At 41.3% G+C, this 25,426-nt stretch overlaps 1 protein-coding gene across 1 annotated transcript; it reads left to right on the plus strand.

Moving 5' to 3' along the window:
* The first annotated feature begins 22,818 nt into the window (after positions 1-22,818).
* Positions 22,819-24,929, plus strand: GPR6 (G protein-coupled receptor 6). Its single transcript, XM_035110721.2, has one exon. The coding sequence runs from the start codon at positions 23,495-23,497 to the stop codon at positions 24,476-24,478; it is 984 nt and encodes a 327-aa protein (XP_034966612.2). The 5' UTR covers positions 22,819-23,494; the 3' UTR covers positions 24,479-24,929.
* Positions 24,930-25,426: the final 497 nt, after the last annotated feature.

Below are 25,426 nucleotides of genomic sequence, written 5' to 3' on the forward strand. Positions count from 1 at the left end.
GCAGAATGCCTCTACCAGCTGCTTGGAATCAGAAGAGGGAACACTGCTGTTGTGCTCAAGTTGGCTAGCCACTGTGTGAATAGGATCCTGACCTAGATGGGCCTTTGGCCTGATCCACCAATGCTCTTATTATGGTGTCCTCCAGATGTTTCTTATTTCAACTCCCATCATCCCCAGCCAGCAACTCCCATCATCCCCAGCCAGCATGGACAATGGTCAAGGCTGATGAGAGTTGTAGCCCAAAATGTCTACCGGTAGAGGGCACGAGGTTGGGAAAGGCTTATTTAGCATGAATGATTCTGAGCCATTCCACACATGACATGGCATTCAACTAAAGTTTGTCAACGAAAGGAAACTGTAGTCAATGACTGGCTTTATTTTGTTGCTTTTACACACTACACTCTAGGTGTACACTTAGATATGTACCAACAACAACAACAACAATAGATAGTCTATAAATATACAGCAAATGGGGATGCAAATCATAGCATTTATCATTGTCTAGTATTCTTGGCAGTGAGTTTTTAAGATGGAGATTTGTATGCTGTAATTGTCCTGCTGACCAGTTATGCCTGTTTTTCCTACATTTGACCTTTTAAAGCAGGCATAGGCAACCTTGGCTCCCCAGATGTTTTGGAACTACAATTCCCATGATCCCTAGCTAACAGGGCCAGTGGTCAGGGATCATGGGAGTTGAAGTTCCAAAACATCTGGAGAGCCAAGGTTGCCTATGCCTGTTTTAAAGTAAGGGTAACTAACCTCTGTTCTTCCCTGGTTTTTGGCCATGCTAGCTGGTGATAACAGGCAACAGAGTCTAACAATAGCTGGAAGGACATGGGTTAGCTGCTCCTGAGTTACAGCATCCTTCTCCCCTACTATTTATAATGACACCTCCAAAAATGTGTAAGATCACCCTATGTGATCACTATGTGAGAACTTTTCTGACACTGCCAAACCTAATTATTTTTCACTTAGTTGTCTAAACAAATTAAATTAGCAAGGGCACAGCCAGAATGTCAAAATTGTTTTTAATGAATAAGCCAGCTGCTCAGTTGTACATAACTCTTGTCTCGGTACCTCTCTGTCACACAAATTTGAATTTTCCCCTTTGCTGCTTCCATAACGTTTTTAACAATTTTGTATTGTAACTCACCTAAGGACTGCCCCGTGTTAGGCAATTAATACATAATTCACAGAACCGAGTTGCTGTAAAGGAGGGGTGGAAAACATTGACCCTGAAGAACTTGCTGGACTACAACTCTCACCATGTTTGACCATTGGCCATACTGGAGAGTCCCCACCATTGCTATGCAACAATCTGAATATTAATGCTTCTTCTTCAAGCATCTTGGATGTGCACATCTCTTGTTTGCCTTGTTTCTCTTCCAGAAGTATCACTCCTGGCTGCTTTCCAGGTCAGTGGCTAACTGACCTACAAAAGTATTATGAGAATCTGCCAGGTGATGATAAGCTCTCCTACTGGAGTAAGGGCTGGCGAAGAGCTATAAAAAGAACATAAGAGCTCTGCTGGGTCACACCAATGGCCCATCTGGGTCAGCATCCAATTTCTGTCAGCCAAATGCCACTGCAAAACTAGAAGGCAACAAAACTCCCACTTCCTCCACAGCTACTGGTATTTAGAGGTATACTGTATAAAAACTTGAAGGTTTCATTAGCTATCATGGATAATACCTGTGCATTCACCTAGTCTTCAATTCATCCAAGTTTGTAGCTATCATCATCATCATCATTTATTATTTATACCCCGCCCATCTGGCTGGGTGTCCCCAGCCACTCTGGGCGGCTTCCAACAGAAAAATAAAATAAAATAATCTATTAAACATAAAAGCCTCCCTAAACAGGGCTGCCTTCAGATGTCTTCAAAAAATCTGGTAGCTGTTTTTCTCTTTGACATCTGATGGGAGGGCGTTCCACAGGGCGTGCACCACTACCGAGAAGGCCCTCTGCTTGGTCCCCTGCAACTTGGCTTCTCGCAACGACGGAACCACCAGAAGGTCCTTGGTACTGGACCTCAGTGTCCGGGCAGAACGATGGGGGTGGAGACGCTCCTTCACTACATATTTTGCAAGAGAATTCCAAAAGCTACATCATGTGATGAAGTACTTTCTGTTCTCTGTCCTGAATTTTCTCCCAGTTCCATAGTTTATTGTGTCCCTTCCCCACTTTTCTCAGAACTACATTGTCTCACTGCTCAAAGCTCCAACACTTTAATCTTTCCTTGTAGGGAAGACACACTAACTGCCTGCCATAGCTGCCAAGTTATCCCTTTTTTAAGGGATTTTCCCTTATGCTGAATAGGCTTCCTCGTGAGAAAAGGGAAAACTTGGCAGCTATGCTGCCTGCTAAACTTGATGTCCCTTTTCTACCCATTCTTGTTTGATATTACAAATGCAAAGCCTGTGATCCTCCAGCTGGTACTGGACAACAATTGCCATCATCCCTGCGATTAGCCAAGCTGACCCATGTGCACCACAACAGCTTCCTCATCTTTGCTCCATATGATGTCATTTTTAGATGTGGTAGCTGGAACTGTACACTGAATTAAGAATGTAGCCACACCATCGATCTGTATAAGGGCCATTTTAAAATAAAGGCAGTGTGGGTGTGGAATTGCCCTGGTTCTTCTCCACATGGATTAAGAGTACAGTCCAATGCACGAGATGACATTGACACAGGGTACAATAAAAATGATAGGGGAGGGAAATAGCTTCAAATAAACATCCAGTTCCCAGGCTGCTCAGAATCTTAAAAGGGGTCTGCAGTTGTAGAATCAATGTTATATGGGCTGAGCTGCAAATGGGGAAGGAGTTTTTGGTAGCTGTAGTATAAGCGACTCCTTCTGAAGGTGTCAGATGTTTAGGGATGCATGATTCTGTCAATTTCAGTTTCTCTCCCTTCTCATTTTTCTGCCTCTCAAATTCACTTCTCTACATTTCCACAACAGTTTGCAATAGTTATCTTTTTTAAAAAAAATAGTCCTCATGAAAATTCAGCAGCACTGTAGTCCATATTCCTCCTAACATACATAGCTTTGTATGCAACATTGCCTGATGCACACATGTTTGTAAAGCAATTTCCCTTTCTATAATGCATTTTCACCATTATATGTGCTTTTATACATATTAATTGACTGGAGAACTGCACTGTGAAATATGACTGGCAGAAGCACTGCAGTCTTAGTCACTAAGAACTTTACCTTCCTGCAATCTTTCTTGGTTCTGGTGGCACTGTGGGGGCTTCCAAAACAAAGCGTTTCATGGTACGCTTCTGGTGTGATAGTCAAGCCATGGTGCAGGTGACTGATTCCCAGACATCTAAGAAGCCTGAGGTGATGAAGCTGGTCCAGACATTTGTACTAAAATGTTTACAAACACAATATCCTTTTTGCAGGGCATCTTGTTCCTGAGCTTTATTGGCAGTGCTGTTTAGCAGCTAGTAGCCACAGCACAGATGGAGCCAGACAGAATGCCTGGGGTGCCTTGGAGCTTTGGCTCAGCAAGGTGTGGAAAGCCACTGTGGCATCCCAAGCTCCTAATGCCCAAGCCAGCTGCACCAGGAGTGTGTGGGGAATTCCAGGCATTCCAGTGTGTGGGGAATTCCAGGACTTCCTGTTTCCTCCGCTGACCGGGAAGGAGCGCGGGTAAGCTCTGCGGAGAAACCCCGAGCTTTGCAAAGGCAAAAAAGAGGTTTTTGCTAGGGCTGTGCAAACCTCCAAACCCAGGGATAAAATCCTTGGGATCTAAGAGTCTTACAGCGTTCTAGCGACTCTCCGGCTCGAAAACCAGCTCCTTTTTTGCAGGAGTTGGAGGGAGCGGGATTGAAGTCGCGAACGCCGAGATTCATCGTGCCTTGCAAAGCGCTGCCACAAGCTCCACGGAAGAGCGGAGAAGCACCCCAAAACCCGGAGTTTCCTAAGGTTGGGGCAAAGAGACGAACAGACAGACACGAGAAGGGGCAAACCAACCCCCCCTCCAAAGGAAACAAAGGTACAAGCTCAAAGGGGATCTACCGGAGGCTGCTAGCTAAAATGGCGCTGGGCGTGGAGTTACGAGGAAGGTAAAGAGAGATAGAATCAGCGGAGCAGCTTTTTACAAGCCAACGGCGACGGGAGTGAAAAATACGTTTCGTGGGTTGCCACAGGAGAAGATTATAGTCTAGAATATAAAAGGGGGAAAATCCCCAGTAAATATCCCCATCCTGAACTTTACTAAACAGAGGGACTTACTTTTATTAAGTTTATCTCTCCTTGCATCTATTAAGCGGAGGAACCCATCCTTTCTAGCCCTTTCCAGCTTCCTTTGGGGTTGGAATGAGCGGGGCGAATGCAGTTGGGACGACACTGAGCGTGGATAAGGCAAAAGGGTGTGACACACTCTCAAACCGGAGCGCTAACAATTTGGGATACATATTAACATAAGACTGATACTGGGAAGTAGACTCCTGTAATAGAGATGACTGTGAGTACACTGTATCTAATTTGAGATCGAAAAGGAGAGGTAACGGACCCTGAAAGTAACTATTAGAGAGAGACCAGTGGGTTAAGGCTGTTATAGATTGTCACAGAGGCGAATTATTATTGAGTGGAAAGACTTGGTGCTAGAAACATCCTAATAAAGTGACTGGGCGGATAAGGGGCAAGTTTAAGACTCTAAGTGGCCCTTTCAATATTGGCTACAAATCCTGGTTACAAACTTTGCTACAAATTGCTACAAATTGAAACCTGCCACAGGAAACAAGCTACAAACAGACCCTAAAAGGCACTCCACCAAGCCAGAACTGCTTCTCTGAACTGCTACTTTGAACTGCTACTTTGAACTGCTGGGTGGCAATTGAACTAAAGCTCTGAATTGACCACTGAGAGAAAGCTCGGACTGGCCGACTCATTGGAAACGGCAGGGCAGATTAGCTTGCTTGAGGGAAGTGGGTTTAGAGGGATATATAACAAAGGGGGATTAAGATTTGAAGGGGATTGATTTTCATTTCATTTCTATTTCTTCATTGACGGGGCTGTGGGTGGAGTTGTGAATTGTGAATATTGTGTTTTTGGATTAGATGTAAGAGACACCTAGTGGCAAAAGGAGACATATATGCCGGTTTAGAACCAAGGACCATCAGTGGCAGAGAAACGTAACGTAAACATATTTAGAGAAACATTAGTCACTGTGCATCAAGAAATAGAGGTTAAAATTAAATTGGACTCAAAAATGCCGAACAGAGGAGGAAAAACACTAACAACTAGTGAAAGAAGAGGTTCAAAGCCAGAAGTAGAAGGGGAAGGAGACTTAGCTAAAATATTAACAGAGTTACGGGAAATTAGGAAGGAAATGAGAGAAAGTGAGAAAAATATCGAAGGGAAACTGGAAGGAATAGTAACAGAAATATCAGAAATATCAGGCCAAATGAAAGAAATGAATAACAAGATTAATACAGTGGAAGAACAGACAAAGCGGGTTCAAAAAGAGGTGAGGGAGAATAAGAAAGAGGGGGAGCAAATGAAGACTAAATTTGAACAGATGGAAGAAAAACAAGAAGCCTTGCTGGATAATTTGGCAATGCTAGAACTAGCGCAGAGGGCGAATAATTTAAAAATACGAGGCATGGTTGAAACAAAAGGAGAAAACCTAAGAGGAAAATTGACTAAGGAAATAGCTACATTATTAGACATTAAGGAAGAAGAAGAGGCAGAATACTTGATAACAAATGCTTTTAGAATTAGAAACAAGCAAATGCAAGGAAGGTCCAAAAAATACCCCGGGGACTGTTTGATCACTGTGAACTCGATACAGGCTAGAGATGAAATAATGAGAAAAAGTAGAGAGAGTAAATGGAACATAGAGGGAAAACCAGTAATCGTCTTTAGAGACATCCCAAACCGGCTGTTGCGCAAAAGGAATGCCTTTAAGGAACTGACGAGAAACCTGACAGAAAATAATATTAGGTTTAGATGGGAATATCCAGTGGGGGTGACCTTTTACTATAAAGAGAAGAAGTTTACTATTGAGACAGCACATGAAATGTTAAAATTTGGGAGGAAATATAAGGAACTGGGGAAGATCACAGGAGTGGAAGAGGAACCAGAGGAAGAAAACCAGGAGCAAGATCAGGATCAAGAGTTAAACCAGGAGGAATACTAAATTGGAGGATATATAATAAAGATATTTAATTTAATAAACAAAATGACTCTTAAATTAATTTCGTGGAATATTAATGGTATGAACAAGAAATCTAAAAGACATAAAATCGCCCATATATTAGAGAAACAAAATGCAGATATAATCTGCCTACAAGAAACTCACATAGTTAAAAGACATAATAGGGTATTGAAAAACAAGAAGTTGGGGAAAGAATTTACATCCTCAGACACCCAGAAAAAGAGAGGGGTAGTTATCTACGTAAAAGACAAGTATGAAGCAAAACAAATTTTTAAAGACAATGAAGGCAGGATTCTAGGAGTACAGATTGAAATAGAAGGGCAGAAACTGATGGTTGTGGGGGTGTACGCCCCTAACGATGCAAAAGTAGATTTTTATAAGAAACTAGATAAAATCTTGGAGGAATATATGGAACATAAGATCATTTTAGCTGGAGACTTTAATGGAGTAACATCCATAGAGCTGGACAAATCAACCAAAAAGAAAACAAACATTAGACAGGGGAAATTGCCAACCTCATTTGATTCACTAATAAAAAATAATGAGCTGGTGGACATATGGAGGTGGAAAAATCCGAAAGAAAAAGACTTTACATTCTTCTCGCAACAGTTTCAGAGTTGGAGCAGGATAGATCACATTTGGGTACCAAAAGAGCTAACAACTAAGGTAATTAAAACGGAAATAATGCCAAAAACTATATCAGACCATAGAGCAGTACTATTAGAATGGAAGATTAAAGAAATAAAAGCATTTAGATGGAAAATGAACGACAATCTAATGGATGATGGTAAGATCTTAGAAAAAATGAAAGAACAACTAAAAATGTATTTCGAGATGAACTTGAACAAAGGTACAGACATCAAAGTAGTGTGGGACGCCAGTAAGGCGTTCATGCGGGGTCTCCTAATACAACAAAATTGTATCCGTAAGAGAGAAAAAGAAAGGAATAAAGAAATCATCCTAACAAAAATCAAGGAGACTGAAAAGAAATTGGCAAAAAAACCGCAGGACGAGAAATTAAAAGAAATATATAATATGCTGCAAATACAATTCGAGGGGCTAATTAGTCAAGAGATAGAATGGAAAATAAACATTTTAAAACAGAAGAGTTTTGAATTTGGCAATAAGACTGGAAAGTGGCTCGCCTGGCAATTGAAAAAAAGAAGATCGCAAAACATCATAAACAAAATTACCCAAAACGACAAAACATTAGACAGTCAGAAGGAGATAAAAAAGGCATTTCTTAAATTCTTCAGGGAATTATATAAAGCACCGAAACCAGACATGGGGAAGATCACAGCTTATTTAGAAGATCATAAATTAAATAAGATCCCGCAGGAATTGGCAGCTCAATTAGAAAAACCAATAGATGAAGAGGAAATTTTAGAAGCTATCAAAAAAGGTAAGGAGGGGAAGGCCCCAGGGCCTGACGGCTTGACAATAAAATACTATAAAAAACTCCAACAACAAATTGTACCACCTATGAAAGAAATAATGAATAATATAATGAAAGAGAGCCAATTACCTAAAACATGGCAAGAGGCCTATATTACACTAATTCATAAAGAAGGGACAGATCCATCCAATGTTAAAAATTACAGGCCAATATCTCTGTTGAACACAGATTATAAAATTTTTGCAAATATACTGGCACAGAGACTTAAAAGAATATTGAACCAACAAATCCACTTAGATCAACAAGGTTTTCTACCCGGACGACAACTTAGAGAGAACATGAGAAACGTCCTAAACATAATAGATTACTTGGACGTCAAAATTAATAAACACGCAGCCCTTATTTTCATCGATGCCGAGAAGGCATTCGATAATGTCATATGGTGCTTTATGAAAAAGAACTTGGAGGTGATGGGGATAGGAAAGAGTTTTATGAACTGTGTGGAGGCAATATATAAAGAACAACAAGCCAAAATTATTATAAATAACGATTTGACTGAAGCATTCTGTATCTCGAAAGGTACGAGGCAGGGCTGCCCGCTCTCGCCCCTACTATTTATAGCCACACTAGAAGTTCTATTACAGAAAATAAGAAAAACAGAAAATATAATAGGAATTAAGCACGGAATAAGAGAATACAAATTAAAGGCCTTCGCTGACGATATAGTCTTAACGTTGCAAGATCCACAAACCTCATTAAAGGAGGCCTTAAGAGTAATAGAAGAGTATGGGGCGCTAGCGGGTTTGAAACTGAATAGAAATAAGACAAAAATGATGGTAAAAAATTTGAGTAGTACACAAACAGACCAGTTGCAACTAGAAACAGGAATAACGGCAGTTAAAAAAGCAAAATATCTAGGTATCTGGTTGTCACCAAAAAACTCAACTCTTTTTAAAGACAATTATATACCAACATGGAAGGAAGTGAAATCTAGTTTGGAAACGTGGAATAAATTGAATCTATCATGGTGTGGCAGAATGGCAGCCGTAAAGATGTCAATCTTGCCAAAATTACTTTTCCTGTTCCAAACAATCCCCATTATCTCAGGCACAATACAATTTAAGGAATGGCAAAGGATAATCTCAAGGTTCATATGGCAGGGGAAGAAGCCCAGGGTAAAATTTAAAATACTTACGGACAAAAAAGAAAGGGGCGGCTTCTCCTTACCGGATCTTGGTCTGTATTATGAATCAGCCTGTATTTTATGGTTAATGGACTGGATAAAACTAGAGAATGTAGAACTACTCGATCTTGAAGGCTTTCAAAATCGATTTGGCTGGCACGCATACTTGTGGTGCGACAAGGCACAAGTTCATAGAGGCTTTTCACAACATACCATAAAGAAACCACTGCTGGAAGTCTGGCTGAGGTATAGGGAGTGGTTTGAAAGGAAGACTCCAGGGTGGTTATCGATGCAAGAGGCCCTATCGGTGAAGAAGTTAAATATGGAGAGGACTTGGTTGAAATACAGGGACATAATAACAGCAGAGGACAATACTTTTAAGATGAGGACATACGAAGAGTTAAAAGACAAACTACAAGGATGGTGGGAATACCAACAGATCTATAGCTCATTTGTAAAGGATAGAAGAGTAAAAGGGTTTGAGCAATCAAAGACAATATTGGAGGAATTAGCTATGGATAATAATACGAAAAAGCTATCAAAAATCTACGAATTTTTACTTGAGTGGAAGACCAAGGATGAACAAACCAAATCCGTAATGATTAAATGGGCTATAGACTTAGGATACAACATCAACTATGTAGAATGGCAGAAATTATGGAATGTGAGAATAAAATTTACAGCCTGTACATCATTGAAAGAAAATCTATACAAAATGATGTACAGGTGGTATTTCACACCAATGAAACTGTTCAAATTGTTTAAAACTGGGGATAAAAAATGCTGGAAGTGTGGTACCCAAGAGGGCGATTTTATACATATGTGGTGGAAATGCCAAAAGGTAAAGAATTATTGGGAGAACATATATAACGAAATAAAAAAGATCTTAAGATATACAATAAAGAAGAAGCCAGAGGCCTTTCTCTTAGGAATGGTGGGAGAAGATGTAGAGAAAAATGACATAAAACTTTTCCTCTACGCAACAACTGGAGCGAGAATGATCTTAGCCCAGGTATGGAAGCAGGACAAAATCCCTACAATAGAGGATTGGCGTAAAAAGATGGTGGAGTACATGCAAGTAGCTAGACTAACTTCAAAGATAAGACATCAAGATAACGAAACGTATGAAAGAGAATGGGGAAAATTTTTGAAATATATGGATAGGATATTAACATCATAAGGAGCTCAGCAAAACGAACATAATCTCATAACCATGGCTTAAATTTCTTTATTGGCACTCAGGTAGAATAATAAATACAATGTATTGGATAATAAGACAAACTTACAAATGCATAGAGTATATAAACTGGATTGACACAAACATGGAAAGAAAATTGAGTACAGATGTGAAGAAATTAATAATAATGGAACTAGGATCATAAACATAAAGAAAGACAAACCGCGCAAATGTAAAGTAGTCTATAAAAAAAGGCAAACAAAGGCAGAGTGGAAGTCATATTTTAAATTTATGCATTATTATGTGATTTATAGTTAATGTGTTTTTTTTTTCCCTCCCTTTTTCCCCCTTTCCCCCCTTTTTTTATCTTTTTTTTCCTTTTTCTTTTTTCCCCCTTTCTTTTCCCCTTTCCCTCTCCCCTTTTTTCTCCTTTTATTTACTGCTGGAAAATAATGTTATGGAAAATTTGACACAAGTGAAATGTATTCAGCTGTAAATATGTAAAGTAAATAAAGATTATTATCAAAAAAAAAAAAGAATTCCAGGCATTTTTTGCCCTGGGAAGACTTCAGGGGCTGCTGATCAACCTCAATACAGCATTTCCCCCATCCATCATGCTCTTTAAAAAAACACCTTCTAGTTATGGCCACAGCAGGGTGCCTTCTAGGCCAAGGCCACACAGGCTACAAAGACAACGTCAAGATCTGTAGAATAATTGAGAGGTGGACTACAGAAAACTGTGCACTGCTATATCAGAAACACCCAGTTATACTAGATTATGGGAACAATTGTTGCCTTGTACACAGAATATTAGACAAGCTGGGAATCCCCAAGAGGTGCTGATCTGGTGTGATCAAGGGCAACTCAGAGCTTTTCATTGTGATTCTCTTGTGTTATTTTCAGACCTGTTTGTTGCCATTTCTCTGCATTTTAATGCAGGTGAAATAACAGCCTCTCCAGCATGCACAAAGCCCTATTGAGACATCTGGCAGAGGGGGGGGGGGGGATATGTAGGTCAACTGGTGACATGGCTAGTGAAGCTCCCTCTTCCATTTCCTTGGTGGAGAGCTGATGAATTCCTTTTCCCTGTGTCTTTTAAACAGGTATTGATGCCAGCCCCAGGACTTTCTGTAGGGAGCTGGTGGAGGCTGTGACTGAGGGGGGCCATGACTGCTGTTATAAAATGTAGAATGGGGAAAGTAGAATTATTCCTTTGATCTCATGTACCATCAAGTTCCAAGAGAAGCAATGACTCCTGGCTTTGGAAAAGGCAGTGACAGCTAGAGCAAACCTCTGCTGCAGCCCCATCCCTATTAGCTTCAAACAGCACAAATTCTAAAAAATTGCAATTCCCTGTCACAAATGGTGAGGCCTCTTTACAGTGCAAACCAAACATAGTCCAATAGCAATTGGTCTACTGCAGGCATTTCTCTCTTCTTGCCACCGTCCACTTAGTAGTCACCTAGTTCAAGGACCTTATGGGAGTCCTACTGACTTGCTGCTTATTTATTTGGGAGTCGGGAGACTGATAGCCAAACTCCCAGGCACCTAATTGGAAGTTTCAGCCACTCACCCCTCCTGATCCCATGTATGTGAATCTAATAATACAGCCTGAACAGTATAAGCAGAGCTCAAAGAGAACGAGCAGGGTTGCACACATCTCTCTCCTGGTAAAATGTCATCAACAAGGGTAACCGAGGCAGTTTCAGTGCCATGGCCAAGCCTGAAGCCAGACTGGAATAGAAACACCTGTACTAGGTGAGCATCAGCCAGCAGTTATGGTTTTCTGTTGTCACCTTGGTAACAAATTAGAAGAGGATGGTTGTGAATAGTTTATAATGTTTCTGAGCAAGCATGTAAATTAATGATGTTGAGGCCCATCATTCATTTACTGTGTCTCCTACTTTCCATCCGTGAACAGAGGTGAGGTGAGGATGGAAAGGCAATTGTAGATGTGGGATGGATCTGACTACCATGGTCTGAACCACTGAGCCTCTTGGGCTTGCTGATCAGCGGTTCGAATTTGCATGATGGGGTGAGCTCCCGTTCCTTGTTCCAGCTTCTGCCAACCTAGCAATTCCAAAGCATACCAGTGCAAGTAGATAAATAGGTACCACTGGGACGGGAAGGTAAAGGGCGTTTCCATGCACTCCGACATTTGTCATGGTGTCCTGTTGTGCCAGAAGCGGTTTAGTCATGCTGGCCACATGACCCCAAAAGCTGTCTTTGGACAAACACCAGCTCCCTCGGCCTGAAAGCGAGATGAGCACTGCACCCCATAGTTGCCTTTGACTGGGCTTAATCATCCAGGGGTCCTTTTCCGTTTACCTACTTGTAATCTTAAATTGGTTTTGTATTTTGGCTTCTCTTTAAATGGCTGTTTTGTACTCATTTACGATATAATTTTAAAAAGAATGAAGCCCTCACCCTTCCACTTTTAGGCAGGATTGCTCATACACTATCCACACCCCCACCATACTTAGCCCACATTGCCCTTCTTTCTGCAGTGGCTACTAGAAAGCAGGTAGCTGCAAGATGACTCAGCAGCAGCGAGTGAGTCAAACTCACTACTGAGCTTTAAGAAAGGAATGGAGGTGGGCAAGAAGACAGGATTACTAATAAATCTGACCAGAATTGCATTCCAGCTCAGCCCCAACAGCTGCAATCATGTAGCTCTTGACAGTGAAGCAAAAAGCACCCTCTCTGTTTTGTCTTGTAGCAAGTTCATGCTAATGATTTGTGTTGCGGGGTTAAGACTGGCAGTCTCTACTATTTCCAGGGTGAGAAGTAACCCCAAGATCTGGAGCAAGGGGAAAATTCTGAACTCAGGCGTAATATTTGGAAACTTGCTTGTGGTTCTCCGCAGTCTTCTGTGCACAGTCAAATTTAATTACAACGTGCTGGTACGCATGTGATGTGAACCCTGGCCTGTGCTTTAGCATATCTGCTGAATGGGTTGTCATGGACACCCTGCTTGATTTAGTTCGCAGTTCAGTGGCCCTGTCTTTGTGTGGCCTTGTAAAGGGACAGTACACTTCACTGCTGAGCAGCATGAGGACAAAAAGGGAACCTTTGCTGGGCAAATTGTTTCTAGAATTCACTCCCAACAACTCATTTAATGAAATGGCTCTCGTTCTGAGACATAAAATGTAAGGTCCATGTTTCAGTTTATTTGCATTAAAGTGTAAACATCATTCCTAAGGTGCCTTTGCATTATAGAGATGAAAGACATTTGGTGTGTTTTTGGTGATGCTCAACCTTAGACCCAGTTTGACCATGGTATGTAGATAAAACATCAGAGTTCAAAATAACCTGAAGTGCACCAGCAAAATGTGCCAGCTGTGTGGATGTAAATCTATGATAGATAGATGATAGATAGATAGATAGATAGATAGATAGATAGATAGATAGATAGATAGATAGATAGATAGATAGATAGACAGACAGACAGACACACACAGAAAGAGGGGGGGATCTGCCTAAAAATGGGAATAGAATATTGAGGGAAAGCACCCATCTTATTGCTCACAATGGCTTCAAAAAAGGCAACCTCAAAAAGCTGCTTCAGGTCCACAGCGGCTGCGTTTGCTACAGACACACTGCTGTTACACTGCTGTTCCTCATAGCTAAGTGTGAAAGGATGGTGTACATTCCTAACACAGAGAGGGGGTGCACTAGAGTGTTGATTGGCTGCAAATCCATATGTCATTTATGTGCCTTTCACACTTTACTTGTTTACTTTAATAAACACTCCACTGCAGCCATGGCAAACATTATAGTGAAATACCCATCAGGTGCAGATGTATGGAAGCTGCAGTAAGTGGTACTGACGAGAGGGCCTTCTCAGTGGTGGCACCCCAGGTATGAAATGGCCTCCTCACATATGTCTGCCTGGTGCCAACAATGTGGGAAAATAGAAATTGGTAGAAATGAACTTGACAGATCTTTCCATCCCAACTCTGAATCTTTGTTGTTGCTGTGAACTTCATCTTATAATTGTTGTCTTCTCTTGCTATATTAGATTTTATGGTTTTATTTTTGTATACAACTCTTTTACCACTTTAGTTACTGGGTAGCATATTAATACTGCAAATAAGTAAATAAATGTTCCATAATGGAACACCACATGGGTGGGGGCTAAGTGGGACTAATGAAGCCACATGGGTCTTTACTATGCAGTCAGCATGAGCTGAAGCTTTGCATGAAGGGCAGCTGTAAAGATCTTATAAGTTATTGTACCAACAGCACGTTTTTGTTGGATCCAGCAATCATATAAGTTCTGCTCACGGAATGCTTTTGCTGATGGAACAGGAGACCATTTTAGTTGGTTCCCCCGATGATGCTTTTAAGGATGTCGTGTACAGTACCACAAGATGCTGTAGGGAAAAAGGGAGAATGAGTGAAACTTGTCTCCCACTCTTCCAACAGTGGGAACCTACTGTGTTGTTGCTGTTGCTGTTGCTGTTGCTGTTGTTGTTGTTTAGTCATTTAGTCGTGTCCGACTCTTCGTGACCCCATGGACCATAGCACGCCAGGCACTCCTGTCTTCCACTGCCTCCCGCAGTTTGGTCAGACGCATGTACAGAACCTACTGTACATTGGATCAAAGTCCCTTTGATGAATGGAAGGTACACCTTCATTAGCAGAAAGGCAACACTGGATATAAACAAATGACAACTTTAACAAAGTCGCTTTTAAGCTGATAAAATCGTTCCATTATTCAGATTTTTCTTTTTAAAAACTTTTGTATGTATTTTACAATGCTGGTGCTTCTTGACAAGCATGCTAATGAGAATAGAGATGGGCAGAGTGTTTCTTTAAGACAGATCCTCTCAATGGCAGTGCCAGTTCAAAATACAGAGCTCTGTTCAAGTTTAATGCAGAACCTCATGACAAAGCACCAATTACCAAACAATTTCACGGCTTGGTACTTTTTTTTTTTTTTAAAGCAAGCTAGAATGATAAATTCTTCAGTGCAGATCAATACAGTGGAGGAAAGAAGCATTATTTTGTGATTAGGTAGGGAAACACCAATTAAGCAGGGTGATTAATAAATTTAATAACTGCAGACTTCAAGTTTTTTTTAAATGTTTTAATTGAATGCCAGAAAAAATGACATTAAAAATGCCCTCCCTGTAATAAAATACTGTATTTAAGTTGGATAGGCTGTTGAAAAGTTAACATAAAAATCTTTAACACAGCTCTTATCACTATTTGTACTTTCCATCTCCCTTATATCTAGTTTGCCCAGAGGTGAGCATTTTGAAATCCCACATCCCCATTTCAATGGGATGATGTTTTCCACAATATTTCTCAATGGGGTCTATAGCCTGTTGCTGCCATCTAAGCACTGTTGGTCTCCCTTGCCCAAGTCCTGGTTTCTGTCTCTGTTGCCATTGTTTTCCCCTTCAAACCACATCATCAACCTCTAACGCAGTTCCCACCTCCTCTCTTACTTCATTACACTCAAACTCGCTACTGTTTGCCACTCTCAACAAACCCTCCCCATGTCCTTTCTAACACTTGGTCTCTTTTAACCCTCTAACCACCATTCAGCCTCCTGTTTACCATTTGCCCCCAAACTATTGAAACACGTTCCTAACTTGCCGAGTACAAAGTTTTCTACTCTGCCTCATCCTCTTGAGAATTTATTCTAAGTTTCTTTGTACAGTATGGAAAAGTTAAATTAAGTTACTCCTTCAAGGTCTTTAGGCATGCAGAAATGTAATTATTTTGGAATCTTAGTACTCTGCACATACTTTTGTTTTATTTTATTTTTAAAAGCTTTATCAAATCAATTTTACTGTGTGTATATAGTCTACAGAAACATAAAAGTTTATGAAGCCAAGTAAAATGGAGAATCTGCAGAATCTAGTCCCCTTTATTCATTATACTTGTGAAGGAGTTTCATATAATTAGTAGGAAGCAGGATTATAACCTTCCACCCTCAGGGTGATGTGCCACTCTTAACCTGCTGCTATATCTCTACATGGAGCACAGATATTTGAAGAGGGGAAGGCTTTGGGGGAGGATTTTATAACTACAATGAGAATTAGTTGAGTGACACTTGGACCCTGGTAATTTCTCAGGGTTTGCATTGAAAGGGAGAGTGATGCTTCCTGAATTTGCTTTGTTTGTCTTCGATCGCATCAGCACATTAAATCTGATTGGCTACATTGTGACATCATTCCATTCTGACATCATCAATTAATCCCTAATTGGTTCGGATAATCTATTTGACAGATGGAAGAAGCATTCTCCACATCTTCCATGGACTTTGCTTGACCTCAGTGACACTGCAATGTAGCCCACTCTAGCTCGCTGACTGGGATAGCTCATGTAATTAAAGCAGAAAGAACAGGATGCAGTCATTTAAATACAAAAAAGAACATTGTTGGCAAAAGAGCAGCAGAGACAATGGCAGAAAATAGGCTTTAAAAAAGTGATATAACGGCATAATTATTATGCAATTATATATTGCTTGTATACTAACTTTCTTCTTAATTAGTTGTTTCAATGGGGGTATCAGCCACTTTAAAGGCCTCATTTTTTTAGAATGAAAGGCAGTACAGTATATGAAGATATATGGAAAAAATATTACTTCATCTCTGAAAGTGCTATTTTGTCTGTCACTGCTGTAATGTTTGTTAACTGTGCTCTTGCAAAGACTGCAAGTGTAAACCCTTTTACTGTAACTACAATGATAAACTCTATTTGATGATTTATCAGGAGTATTGTTATACTGGCTTCTAGGCCTGTTAACATTATGGAAGTATGTCATTAATCAAAGCTCAAAGAATTCCTAGTACTTCTTACTATAGAGAATATGACAGAGGTTTAAAAGATTATTATTTATAATTTATTTTAAAAATCCATAGACCACTTCATGGCATTAAGCCTCTGAAGCAGTGTACAGAGTAAACACAGAATAAAACTCAGAAACACAAAAAAAGAAAATAAAGAAAAAAGAAATACAAGCTCTAAGAACAATACAATCAAACTGATAAACTCTAAAACAATAAAACCATCCTTACAAAGAAAAGCACTTCATCAAAGATAAAATTGATCTTCTATAAATGACTGGGTTACACTTAGAGAAAGCCTTCCTAAACAAAAACTTCTTTAGTAGGCAACTAAGCATCATCATATTTGATTTTGGCTTGTAATTGATTACAGACAGTAGGAGCTGCAACAGCAATAGTCCCGAGTTCTAGAATAGGCTAAGTGCACCTCTGGGGCATATGGTACTCTCAATATAGGCTGCAAATCTATACACACTTTCCGTACCTTGCAGGAGATCCTGTTGAACTCAATGGGCTTATTCTGAGTAGAGATATCTAAGATATCAGATTTGTTCAGCTGAATAAATATTCGACTAGGCAAATTAAATCCTGTGTATATTTAAGAGGCAAATGGAACAGAGATAAAGGAATAGAGGTAATGACCCCCACCCCCTCAAAAAACCTATTTCATGATACATTAGAACATAATATTCAAACTTCAGAATGCAAATGCTGGAGTCCTGACTGATCTACTCTTAGCTTTCCTGGGTTGCTACATTTTTTAAAGCCATATAAAATCTGGAAAAGATTCAGGGAAGTGTGACAGACTGAAAATTCTTTAATACAAGAAGTGCTTTGAAAGCCTGAAAAAGAGCTGTCTTTTATAGGGACAAGAAGGTACGTTCTAACACCTGTAAGATGCTATTATAAGGATGACGCTAATTTGTTTTCTGTTAACAAAGGAAAGAACTAGGAGTAACAGTTTTAAATGGAGGATACTCAGGAAGGAACTACATGTTACAGGTCATACAAGGCTGTCACTGGAAACAGAAACCTCCAGTTGATTTCTTTCCTAATGCAAAGCAACACTTACTCATGTGACATCACATTATTGAATGTGCTACCACCCACAGCACAACACTGACTACAGCTGAAAAGAATGGAGAAATGCAAAAGTTGACATCACAACCCAGGTAAATAACTTGCTACTTGTTAATATAGGGGGGGAAAGGGATAATCCAGTACAAGGGTGCAATTTTTGGAGGCATCCTCATGTCAGTAACATATAATTATGCCCAAATTTCAAACATTGCACTCAGCTACAGAAACTTCAGCATGCAATATCTATCATCTATCTATCTATCTATCTATCTATCTATCTATCTATCTATCTATCTATCTATCTTTCTATCTATCTATATCTATCTATCTATCTATCTATCTATCTATCTATCTATCATCTATCTATCTATCTATCTATCTATTAAATTTGTATCCCATCCTTCCTTCCAAAGGAGCCCAGGACAGCAAAAAAAAGTGATAAAACAGTAAAAACATATTTAAAAGGCTTGTTGGGGGTGGTATTTCGTAGGTGCCAAAAAGAGAGCTGCAGTCTAATATACAACAGCAGAGAATTCCGAATGGTAGGTGCCACAGTACAGACCCAATTCCTACATTGTGCAGTTCTTACCTCCTGATAAGATGGTATTTGCCAGAGACCCTAATTATTTTTCAATCACAGGAATATATCCTCTGGAGTTCTCTTATCCACACACCTTGATAAGAGGCATGAATAATTTGTACTTAGGCATTCATTCCAAAACGGAGGTAGGAATGCAATGTTAGTGCTGTGGCAGTCATTCCAATGATCCTCAACACGCATACAGTACACACTCCCAAGCCAATTTCAGGGGGTGCATGGGGAGAGGAGAGGTGGGGAAAGCCTTGATGTCTTAGTGGAAGTCCTTATGCCAGTTTCCACAGGAATAGTTAGCTGAATAAGATATAAAGTGGGATAAAAGAGAAAAATGTCAGTTGATTGTGGACTGATTCTTTATGCCATATAACGTATAACATCCGTCACTTATTTCAATCACAACCATTAGATCCATACCAAATGTTGTGAAGATGTTAATAATGTATATTACTAATGACAGCTGGAGTTGGGATCTCTTCTGCCTTTGAAGGATGAAGGTTGTTTCATATGTTTTCATGGGGAATCATCAAGAAGTGCAAAGATTTTCATTTTAATTGCTGTTATCTAATTATCCTCTTCCAAACGGGAGATAATCAAAGCTGGAATGTGTCTTTAAGGAATTGATTTCATAGCTACATGTGATTTTTAATCTTGATCACATGTAGTAGCAGCAGCTGCATTATTCAAATTAGTTTTGAACGTCATTCTCATAGCTGCCAAGTTATCCCTTTTTTTAAGGGATTTTCCCTTATGCTGAATAGGCTTCCTCGTGAGAAAAGGGAAAACTTGGCAGCTATGCATTCTATCTGAGTACAGCATAGTGAATGATGTTGAAGAAACTGTGTTTTTAAATAAAGAGTATCAGGAGGACACTAAACTTGAAGACAGGGAGAGAGGAAGCCCCCAGGTGCAGTGTGCTTTGAATATTTTTTTCAGGAGCATGCTTAGGATGAACTTGAAACTTGAAACTTCAGCCTCTGTGCATATTCCCCCCCCCCCAAAAAAAAACCCGGTCTCAAACTGATCATGCCTCTGAAGAAGATATTTGAAATACACTGAGCCCAATAAATATATATTTGCAAACCTGGAGGATTTATTGCCCCTTTTCTTTTACAATGAAACGGGTAATGAAAGCATTCCCTAACAGTACAATTCTGTACATGTCTACACCAGGACTAAGACCCATTGAGTTCCATGGGGATTACTGCTAGGTAAGTGTGTATAGGACTGCAGCCTATGACTCTTGTATCAAGGGTTTCCAAAGATTTAACTCTTCTCAGTAATAGGGAATCCCAAAGGCCTTCTACAGGGTCAGTTTCTTTGTGAAGAGAAAGAACTTGTGTGTGTCTTATGATGTTCTATATCTTTCCAAATGTACAGAGTGTGTGGGATTAATCAAGCATACAGAAACTATAAAGAGCGCAAGTTTCCTTCAGATAAAAGAGCATTGGAACCCCCATAAAGGCTCCTTCTTTTTAGCCTTCTGCAAAAACCTAGTGTTCTATCCCACTTCACAGGCTACAGTGAAACTTGTTTTTCTGTGACTCTCACCCTGGGTGAATGAGATACTATCAGTTGTACTAGCCATTATGGCCTATTTAAGAAACCTGTTGTAGCAATCAACACCCACTGCAACATAAACTTGATTCTTGTGTTGTCTGATGAGTGTGTGCAGATTATTAAAATAGTACGGAAAAAATATTTTGCTTGAATAACTACTTCCTACATTGTGATTAACATGTTCATCTAGAGAAGTCTCATGTGTTCTGTTGCAGAACTGCTACCGGTAGTATATCTTCTAAACTGGTGTTTACAGGACCCAGGCTGTGGTAAAAAAAAATTAAATTAAATTCAGGGAACACTGAGATACTTATGAATCAAACTCATACTGACAACACCAAAATATTTTACCTACATGTACATATTAAAAAACCCTAAAGAAGAAATAGAGAAAGTGGCTTTCCTTACCACTTTGCAGGTGTCTTTTTTCTCTCCTTAGGCTCTCCTTTGTACTGATGGCCTGACAGTCACTGAAGTGCCATTCTTTCCTATCTCAACAGGGCAATATGAGAAGCTCTAGGGCCACACATAGGCTTCTCCTTCAATTAGTATGAGTCCAGTTTACTAAAAGGCAATGCCGGCCTGGGGCTGAGCTGCAGCATGGATTTTCCCCACATGGTCCAAAGCTTCAAATATTATTCTGATAGTATGGGAAGGATCATTGCTTAGTGCTGTAGCAAATGCTTTGCATGCAGAAAGGTGCAGGTTTAATTTTCAACATCTCCAGATAGGACTGCAAGAGAACCGTGTCTGAAACAGTGGAGAGTTGCTGTCAGTCAGTGCAAGAGCAAGCTAGATTGACCAGTGATCTGATTTGGTACAGTACTGTATAAGGAAACTTCCTTTAGCGTATATCATTAGCAGGTGCTAATTATCCTCTTTGTTTTGACAAAGACTAGTCTTGTTTTTGTTAGGTGAGATAGGTGGGCAGTGGTGGTGGGAAAAGAACCTTCACTGTGCTACATCTTCTCCTTCCAGTTCTGATATAAGGCAACTTTCTCAACCCGTTTTCTAATACCTTATCTTCTCCTCAGTCTTCTTTGTTCTCAATGCAGTTTTAAAGAAGGTTGCATTACAACATTCTGATCTTTAGTCACTAAGGTTGCATACACACTAGACCTTTAAAGCACATATGAAGCACATTCTTTCCATCCAAGAATTCTGGGCACTGCACAGAGGCATACCTGGGGAGGAAGGATGGGGGGGGCGCTGGGCGCCACACCGCCGGGTGTGTGTGCACTTACCGTGCCCCAGCCTCGCTTCTCTCCTGAGAGTGACAAGGTGGCTTGGGTGCCTGCAGGCTCCATGCTGCCCAAAACGGCAGCATGGGGCTTGCATCCCAAGTGGCTAGCTGTGCCACTGGCAATGTAGTTTACCCCTCACAGAGTTACAATTCCCAGCGGAGTATAAATAATAATTAATAATAATAATAATTTAAAACAACAGTGATCAGAATTCCTTGAGGGAAAGAACATGCTTCAGATGTCATATTGTGTACACAGCCTAAGTTATTCAGATTGAGACTTTATTTGAGGGTAGGTCCCACAGAAATTGGCTAAGCCTTTCCCTGTGCACAGCATTGGGCTGCATGGTAGCACTTGTTTAGTATATCCCACTGAGTCCTTTAAGAATTGCTAATTGCTACTACTACGGTACTATTTCTTCTTTAAATTTAATGTAGTGCATTCACTTTGCATAGTACTTGGTGAACTCTTTTGTTATCCCTCCCATAGCAGTCTGAGAAAAGTCACTATTGTTTCCACTACGCTGATGGGGAAACTGAGTGTTACACACAATTCCATGATATATTTTTGTCTTAGCTTCCATACTGACTTTTAAGGGTAGCCCAATGTTAAGCACATTGCAGTCGTCCAAATGGAAAGTCACTAGACTAGAGCATGGATTGTTGAGGACAGGACCAAAAAAACAAGGGCAACCAGTGAGCAGCCAGAAGTGGGGGTTAAGCATCCCTAGCTGAGGAGTCTTCTTGGGACAGCTGCGACAGAGCAAATCCAGTCGCACTCCTAGACTTACTAACTTGTTCCTTCAGAGGGAGTGCAACCCCTTCCATGTAAAAGTGTGGATGCAGCAGCACATGTTTGCAAACACGTGTCTCACACTCCAGGGGGCCAGGGTGAGCGGCAGCTCCCCCACGACCGCACTGGCGTGGGAAGCGCCTCGCGTTGTGGGGGAAATCTCAACTACCGCGTTGCATGGTCAGGAACCAGAACGGACGGCCTCTTTCGGGGTTGAGGCAGCAGGGCGGGAGGGCGCTTGCAGCTGAGTGCCTCCTGTCTGTGCGCCCTGCTTGGCTTGTCTTCGCCACCCACGAGCCCCTTTTCTCCTCTCTTCCCCCTCAGCCCTGCCGGCCCCCTGGCCTTCCCCCACAGCAACGTTTCCCGCCTTCCTCTTTCCCTTTCCTGCCCTTGGGCGCTGCTGTTCCCCGCCTTCCCGCTCCCGACTGGTGTATCTGCTCGCGCCCCATCCGCCTTCCACAGCGCCCCCCGCCCCGCTGCGTCTCTGCACGGGCTCAGCGTCTCTGCACGGCGGTGCCTTCCTCCTCCCCGCAGTCGCGTTGCTCTTTCATCCCTCCAGTTTAATTGCGCGCGCGCTTTCCCCCCTCCCTCGGCAGGCGGGGGCTTGTCCGGGGCCAGTGCTCCATGTGCGCGCTTGTGGCCCTGCCTTCGCCTCTGTCATTTCTACGTCAAGCTCGGAGCCGCCTGAGAGCGCTCCGGCTCTTTCTCGCTCTATCGGTAGACGCGCAGGGTGGCAGCCGCCTGCTCCCGCCTCATCGGCTCCTGCCCGCCAAAGGCAAAGAAGGTACGCGGCTCCAGCCACGCGACGGGACAGACGGCGGCGAGCAGCGGCAGAAGCAGCACCCATGAGAAACCTCTCTCAGCCTTGAAGCAGAGTAAGAGCGAGTGCTGCGGGTGTGGGTGTGTGGCGGGAGAATCGCAGGACAGAGAGAGAGCGCAGCACGTAGCTAAACCAAACCAGCGGGATCTTAATAGGCTGCGATGGCGAGATGCGGTCAGTCGCCTGCTTTCGCGAACGAGGCTCTCCTGCTTTGGGGATCGTTCCTAAAGAGGGAGGGAAAACTTTAGTTTCAGCACCACGGAGAGCGCCCGTCGGCTTTTGCAAACGCGGCTCTCTGAACGCACCAGCTACTATTCACCAGGCTCTATGGGTTTGTGTGGCTTCTTTCCTGCCTATGGATGCTAATCCCCACTTCTTTGTGCCTTAGACTAGACTAGACTAGACATGTTTCCTTCACATTCGTGTTAGATTTCTCCCTTCTTTTATTTTGTCCTTTTAACTTAGATATTATTCTGTGTTTCCTTCTCTCCTGTTTGTTTTGCTTTGGCAAAGGGATTATTTTAACACCCTGTTTGTTCCTTCCTTCCTTCCTTCCTTCCTTCCTTCCTTCCTTCCTTCCTTCCTTCCTTCCTTCCTTCCTTCCTTCCTTCCTTCCTTCCTTCCTTCCTTCCTTCTTCTCCTTGCAGGTGGCATACCTGGCTGTGGCAGAGATGAATGAAAGCATTGCCTTGAATGAAACCAGGAGCCCTGTGCCCTGGATCCAAGCCAGCAACCAGAATTCTTCTCTGGAGCTCTCGTCCAAGCTCCCCATCTTTATCATCAACCCTTGGGATATTATGCTCTGCATTTCTGGGACCATCATTGCCTGTGAAAATGCGATCGTTGTGGCCATTATATTCTACACTCCCAACCTAAGAACCCCAATGTTTGTGCTGATTGGGAGCTTGGCCACAGCAGACCTACTGGCTGGAGTTGGCCTAATCCTCAATTTTGTTTTCCAGTATGTGATCCAGTCAGAAACCATCAGCCTTATTACAGTTGGCTTCCTAGTTGCCTCTTTTACTGCCTCTGTGAGTAGCTTATTAGCCATCACAGTTGATCGCTACCTTTCCCTGTACAACGCACTGACTTACTACTCTGAGAAGACTGCTCTCTGTATTCATATGATGCTGATCATCACATGGGGGGTTTCCCTCTGCTTAGGACTGCTACCTGTCTTGGGCTGGAATTGCCTAGAAGATTATTCATCATGCAGTATTGTGAGACCCTTGACCAAAAGTAATGTGACCTTGCTGTCTGCCTCCTTCTTTGTCATCTTTATTCTCATGCTGCACCTGTACATTAAAATCTGCAAAATAGTTTGCAGGCATGCACACCAGATAGCACTCCAGCAACATTTTCTGACTGCATCTCACTATGTTGCAACCAAAAAGGGAGTCTCAACACTTGCTATAATCCTTGGGACTTTTGGAGCCAGTTGGTTACCTTTTGCTATCTACTGCGTAGTTGGAGATTCCCGCTACCCTGCTGTGTACACTTATGCCACACTTCTACCTGCTACCTACAATTCCATGATCAATCCTATCATTTATGCCTACAGAAACCAAGAAATTCAGAGGTCTATGTGGGTTCTGTTTTGTGGCTGCTTTCAATCAAAAGTGTCCTTCCGTTCAAGATCCCCCAGTGATGTCTAAGTGACTTCTTCCTCTGTGTAGTTTTGCACAAAGTGACAATCTTTGACTTTTGTGAATTACAGTGCCTGGTATGAACCAGATACATGTTGTGAAATTGTTTTTTGGGGGGGGGGATGTTTAAACAGTAGCACTTTATGTGTGTGTATTCTTGAGAATGTGAAAAGTCAGAAGCTTTTGGTTGTGTGCGTGTGGGGGAACCACAGTGTGGTTGTATACAAGATTGTGCATCACATTTGTAAAGTGGAGGCATTCCAAGACTACGTAATTATAGCACTTTATTTTTAGCTGCTGAACTGCCAAAACAGTATTGCCATTTTTAAAGGGCAAAGAGAGAGAGAGAGAAGTAGTAAAATATTGTCTGATTATTTTGGGATGTGAGTGATAATATATTTTGCTGTACAGTATTGACAAATTATGACATTTTGTACACAAATAAAAAATTTCATTACATATTTTTATTTTGTGTGTTGAGCTGATTTAATAGCCTCTAAGAGCCTTTCATGATGCCTCGCCTTTATTTACTTGAAAATATTAATTGGGTTTATCCACCCACATGAAATTAGTTTACTTATGCAGAGGAACCATGTCATAAAACAAGTTTGTCAAATATACTGTTTTGCTTATTTTGTTTCTATTCAGTAGTAATTTATTTTCTGTAGAGATAAAGCTAATCAAGCATGTGTATAATATTAATTCCTCTAAGTCTTTAAAAGGCCTCATCACTATTCTTAGGTAAGATAGGAGGCTATCAAATAAAATTGTTTCAAGAGAGGAAGCAAGATCAAAGGGTTATTCTGATTCTCAAATGATGGTTGCAGCTCACCGGGAAATTATTCTATATGAGTCTCATTGAAATCTTCAAGAGTTCCAATTAATTTCCATTAATTTTGGGGGGAGGGGTAGCATCGGAGAAAATTTTTATATTTTCCCATTTGTCCTCCTTTGTGG

Source organism: Zootoca vivipara, chromosome 3 (genome assembly GCF_965207765.1).
Source record: "Zootoca vivipara chromosome 3, rZooViv2.hap1.1, whole genome shotgun sequence".
Classification (NCBI taxonomy): Eukaryota; Metazoa; Chordata; class Lepidosauria; order Squamata; family Lacertidae; genus Zootoca; species Zootoca vivipara.

Coding starts and splice junctions, on each gene's coding strand:
- GPR6 (XM_035110721.2), top strand. CDS start 23,495: ATGAATGAAAGCATTGCCTTGAATGAAACCAGGAGCCCTGTGCCCTGG.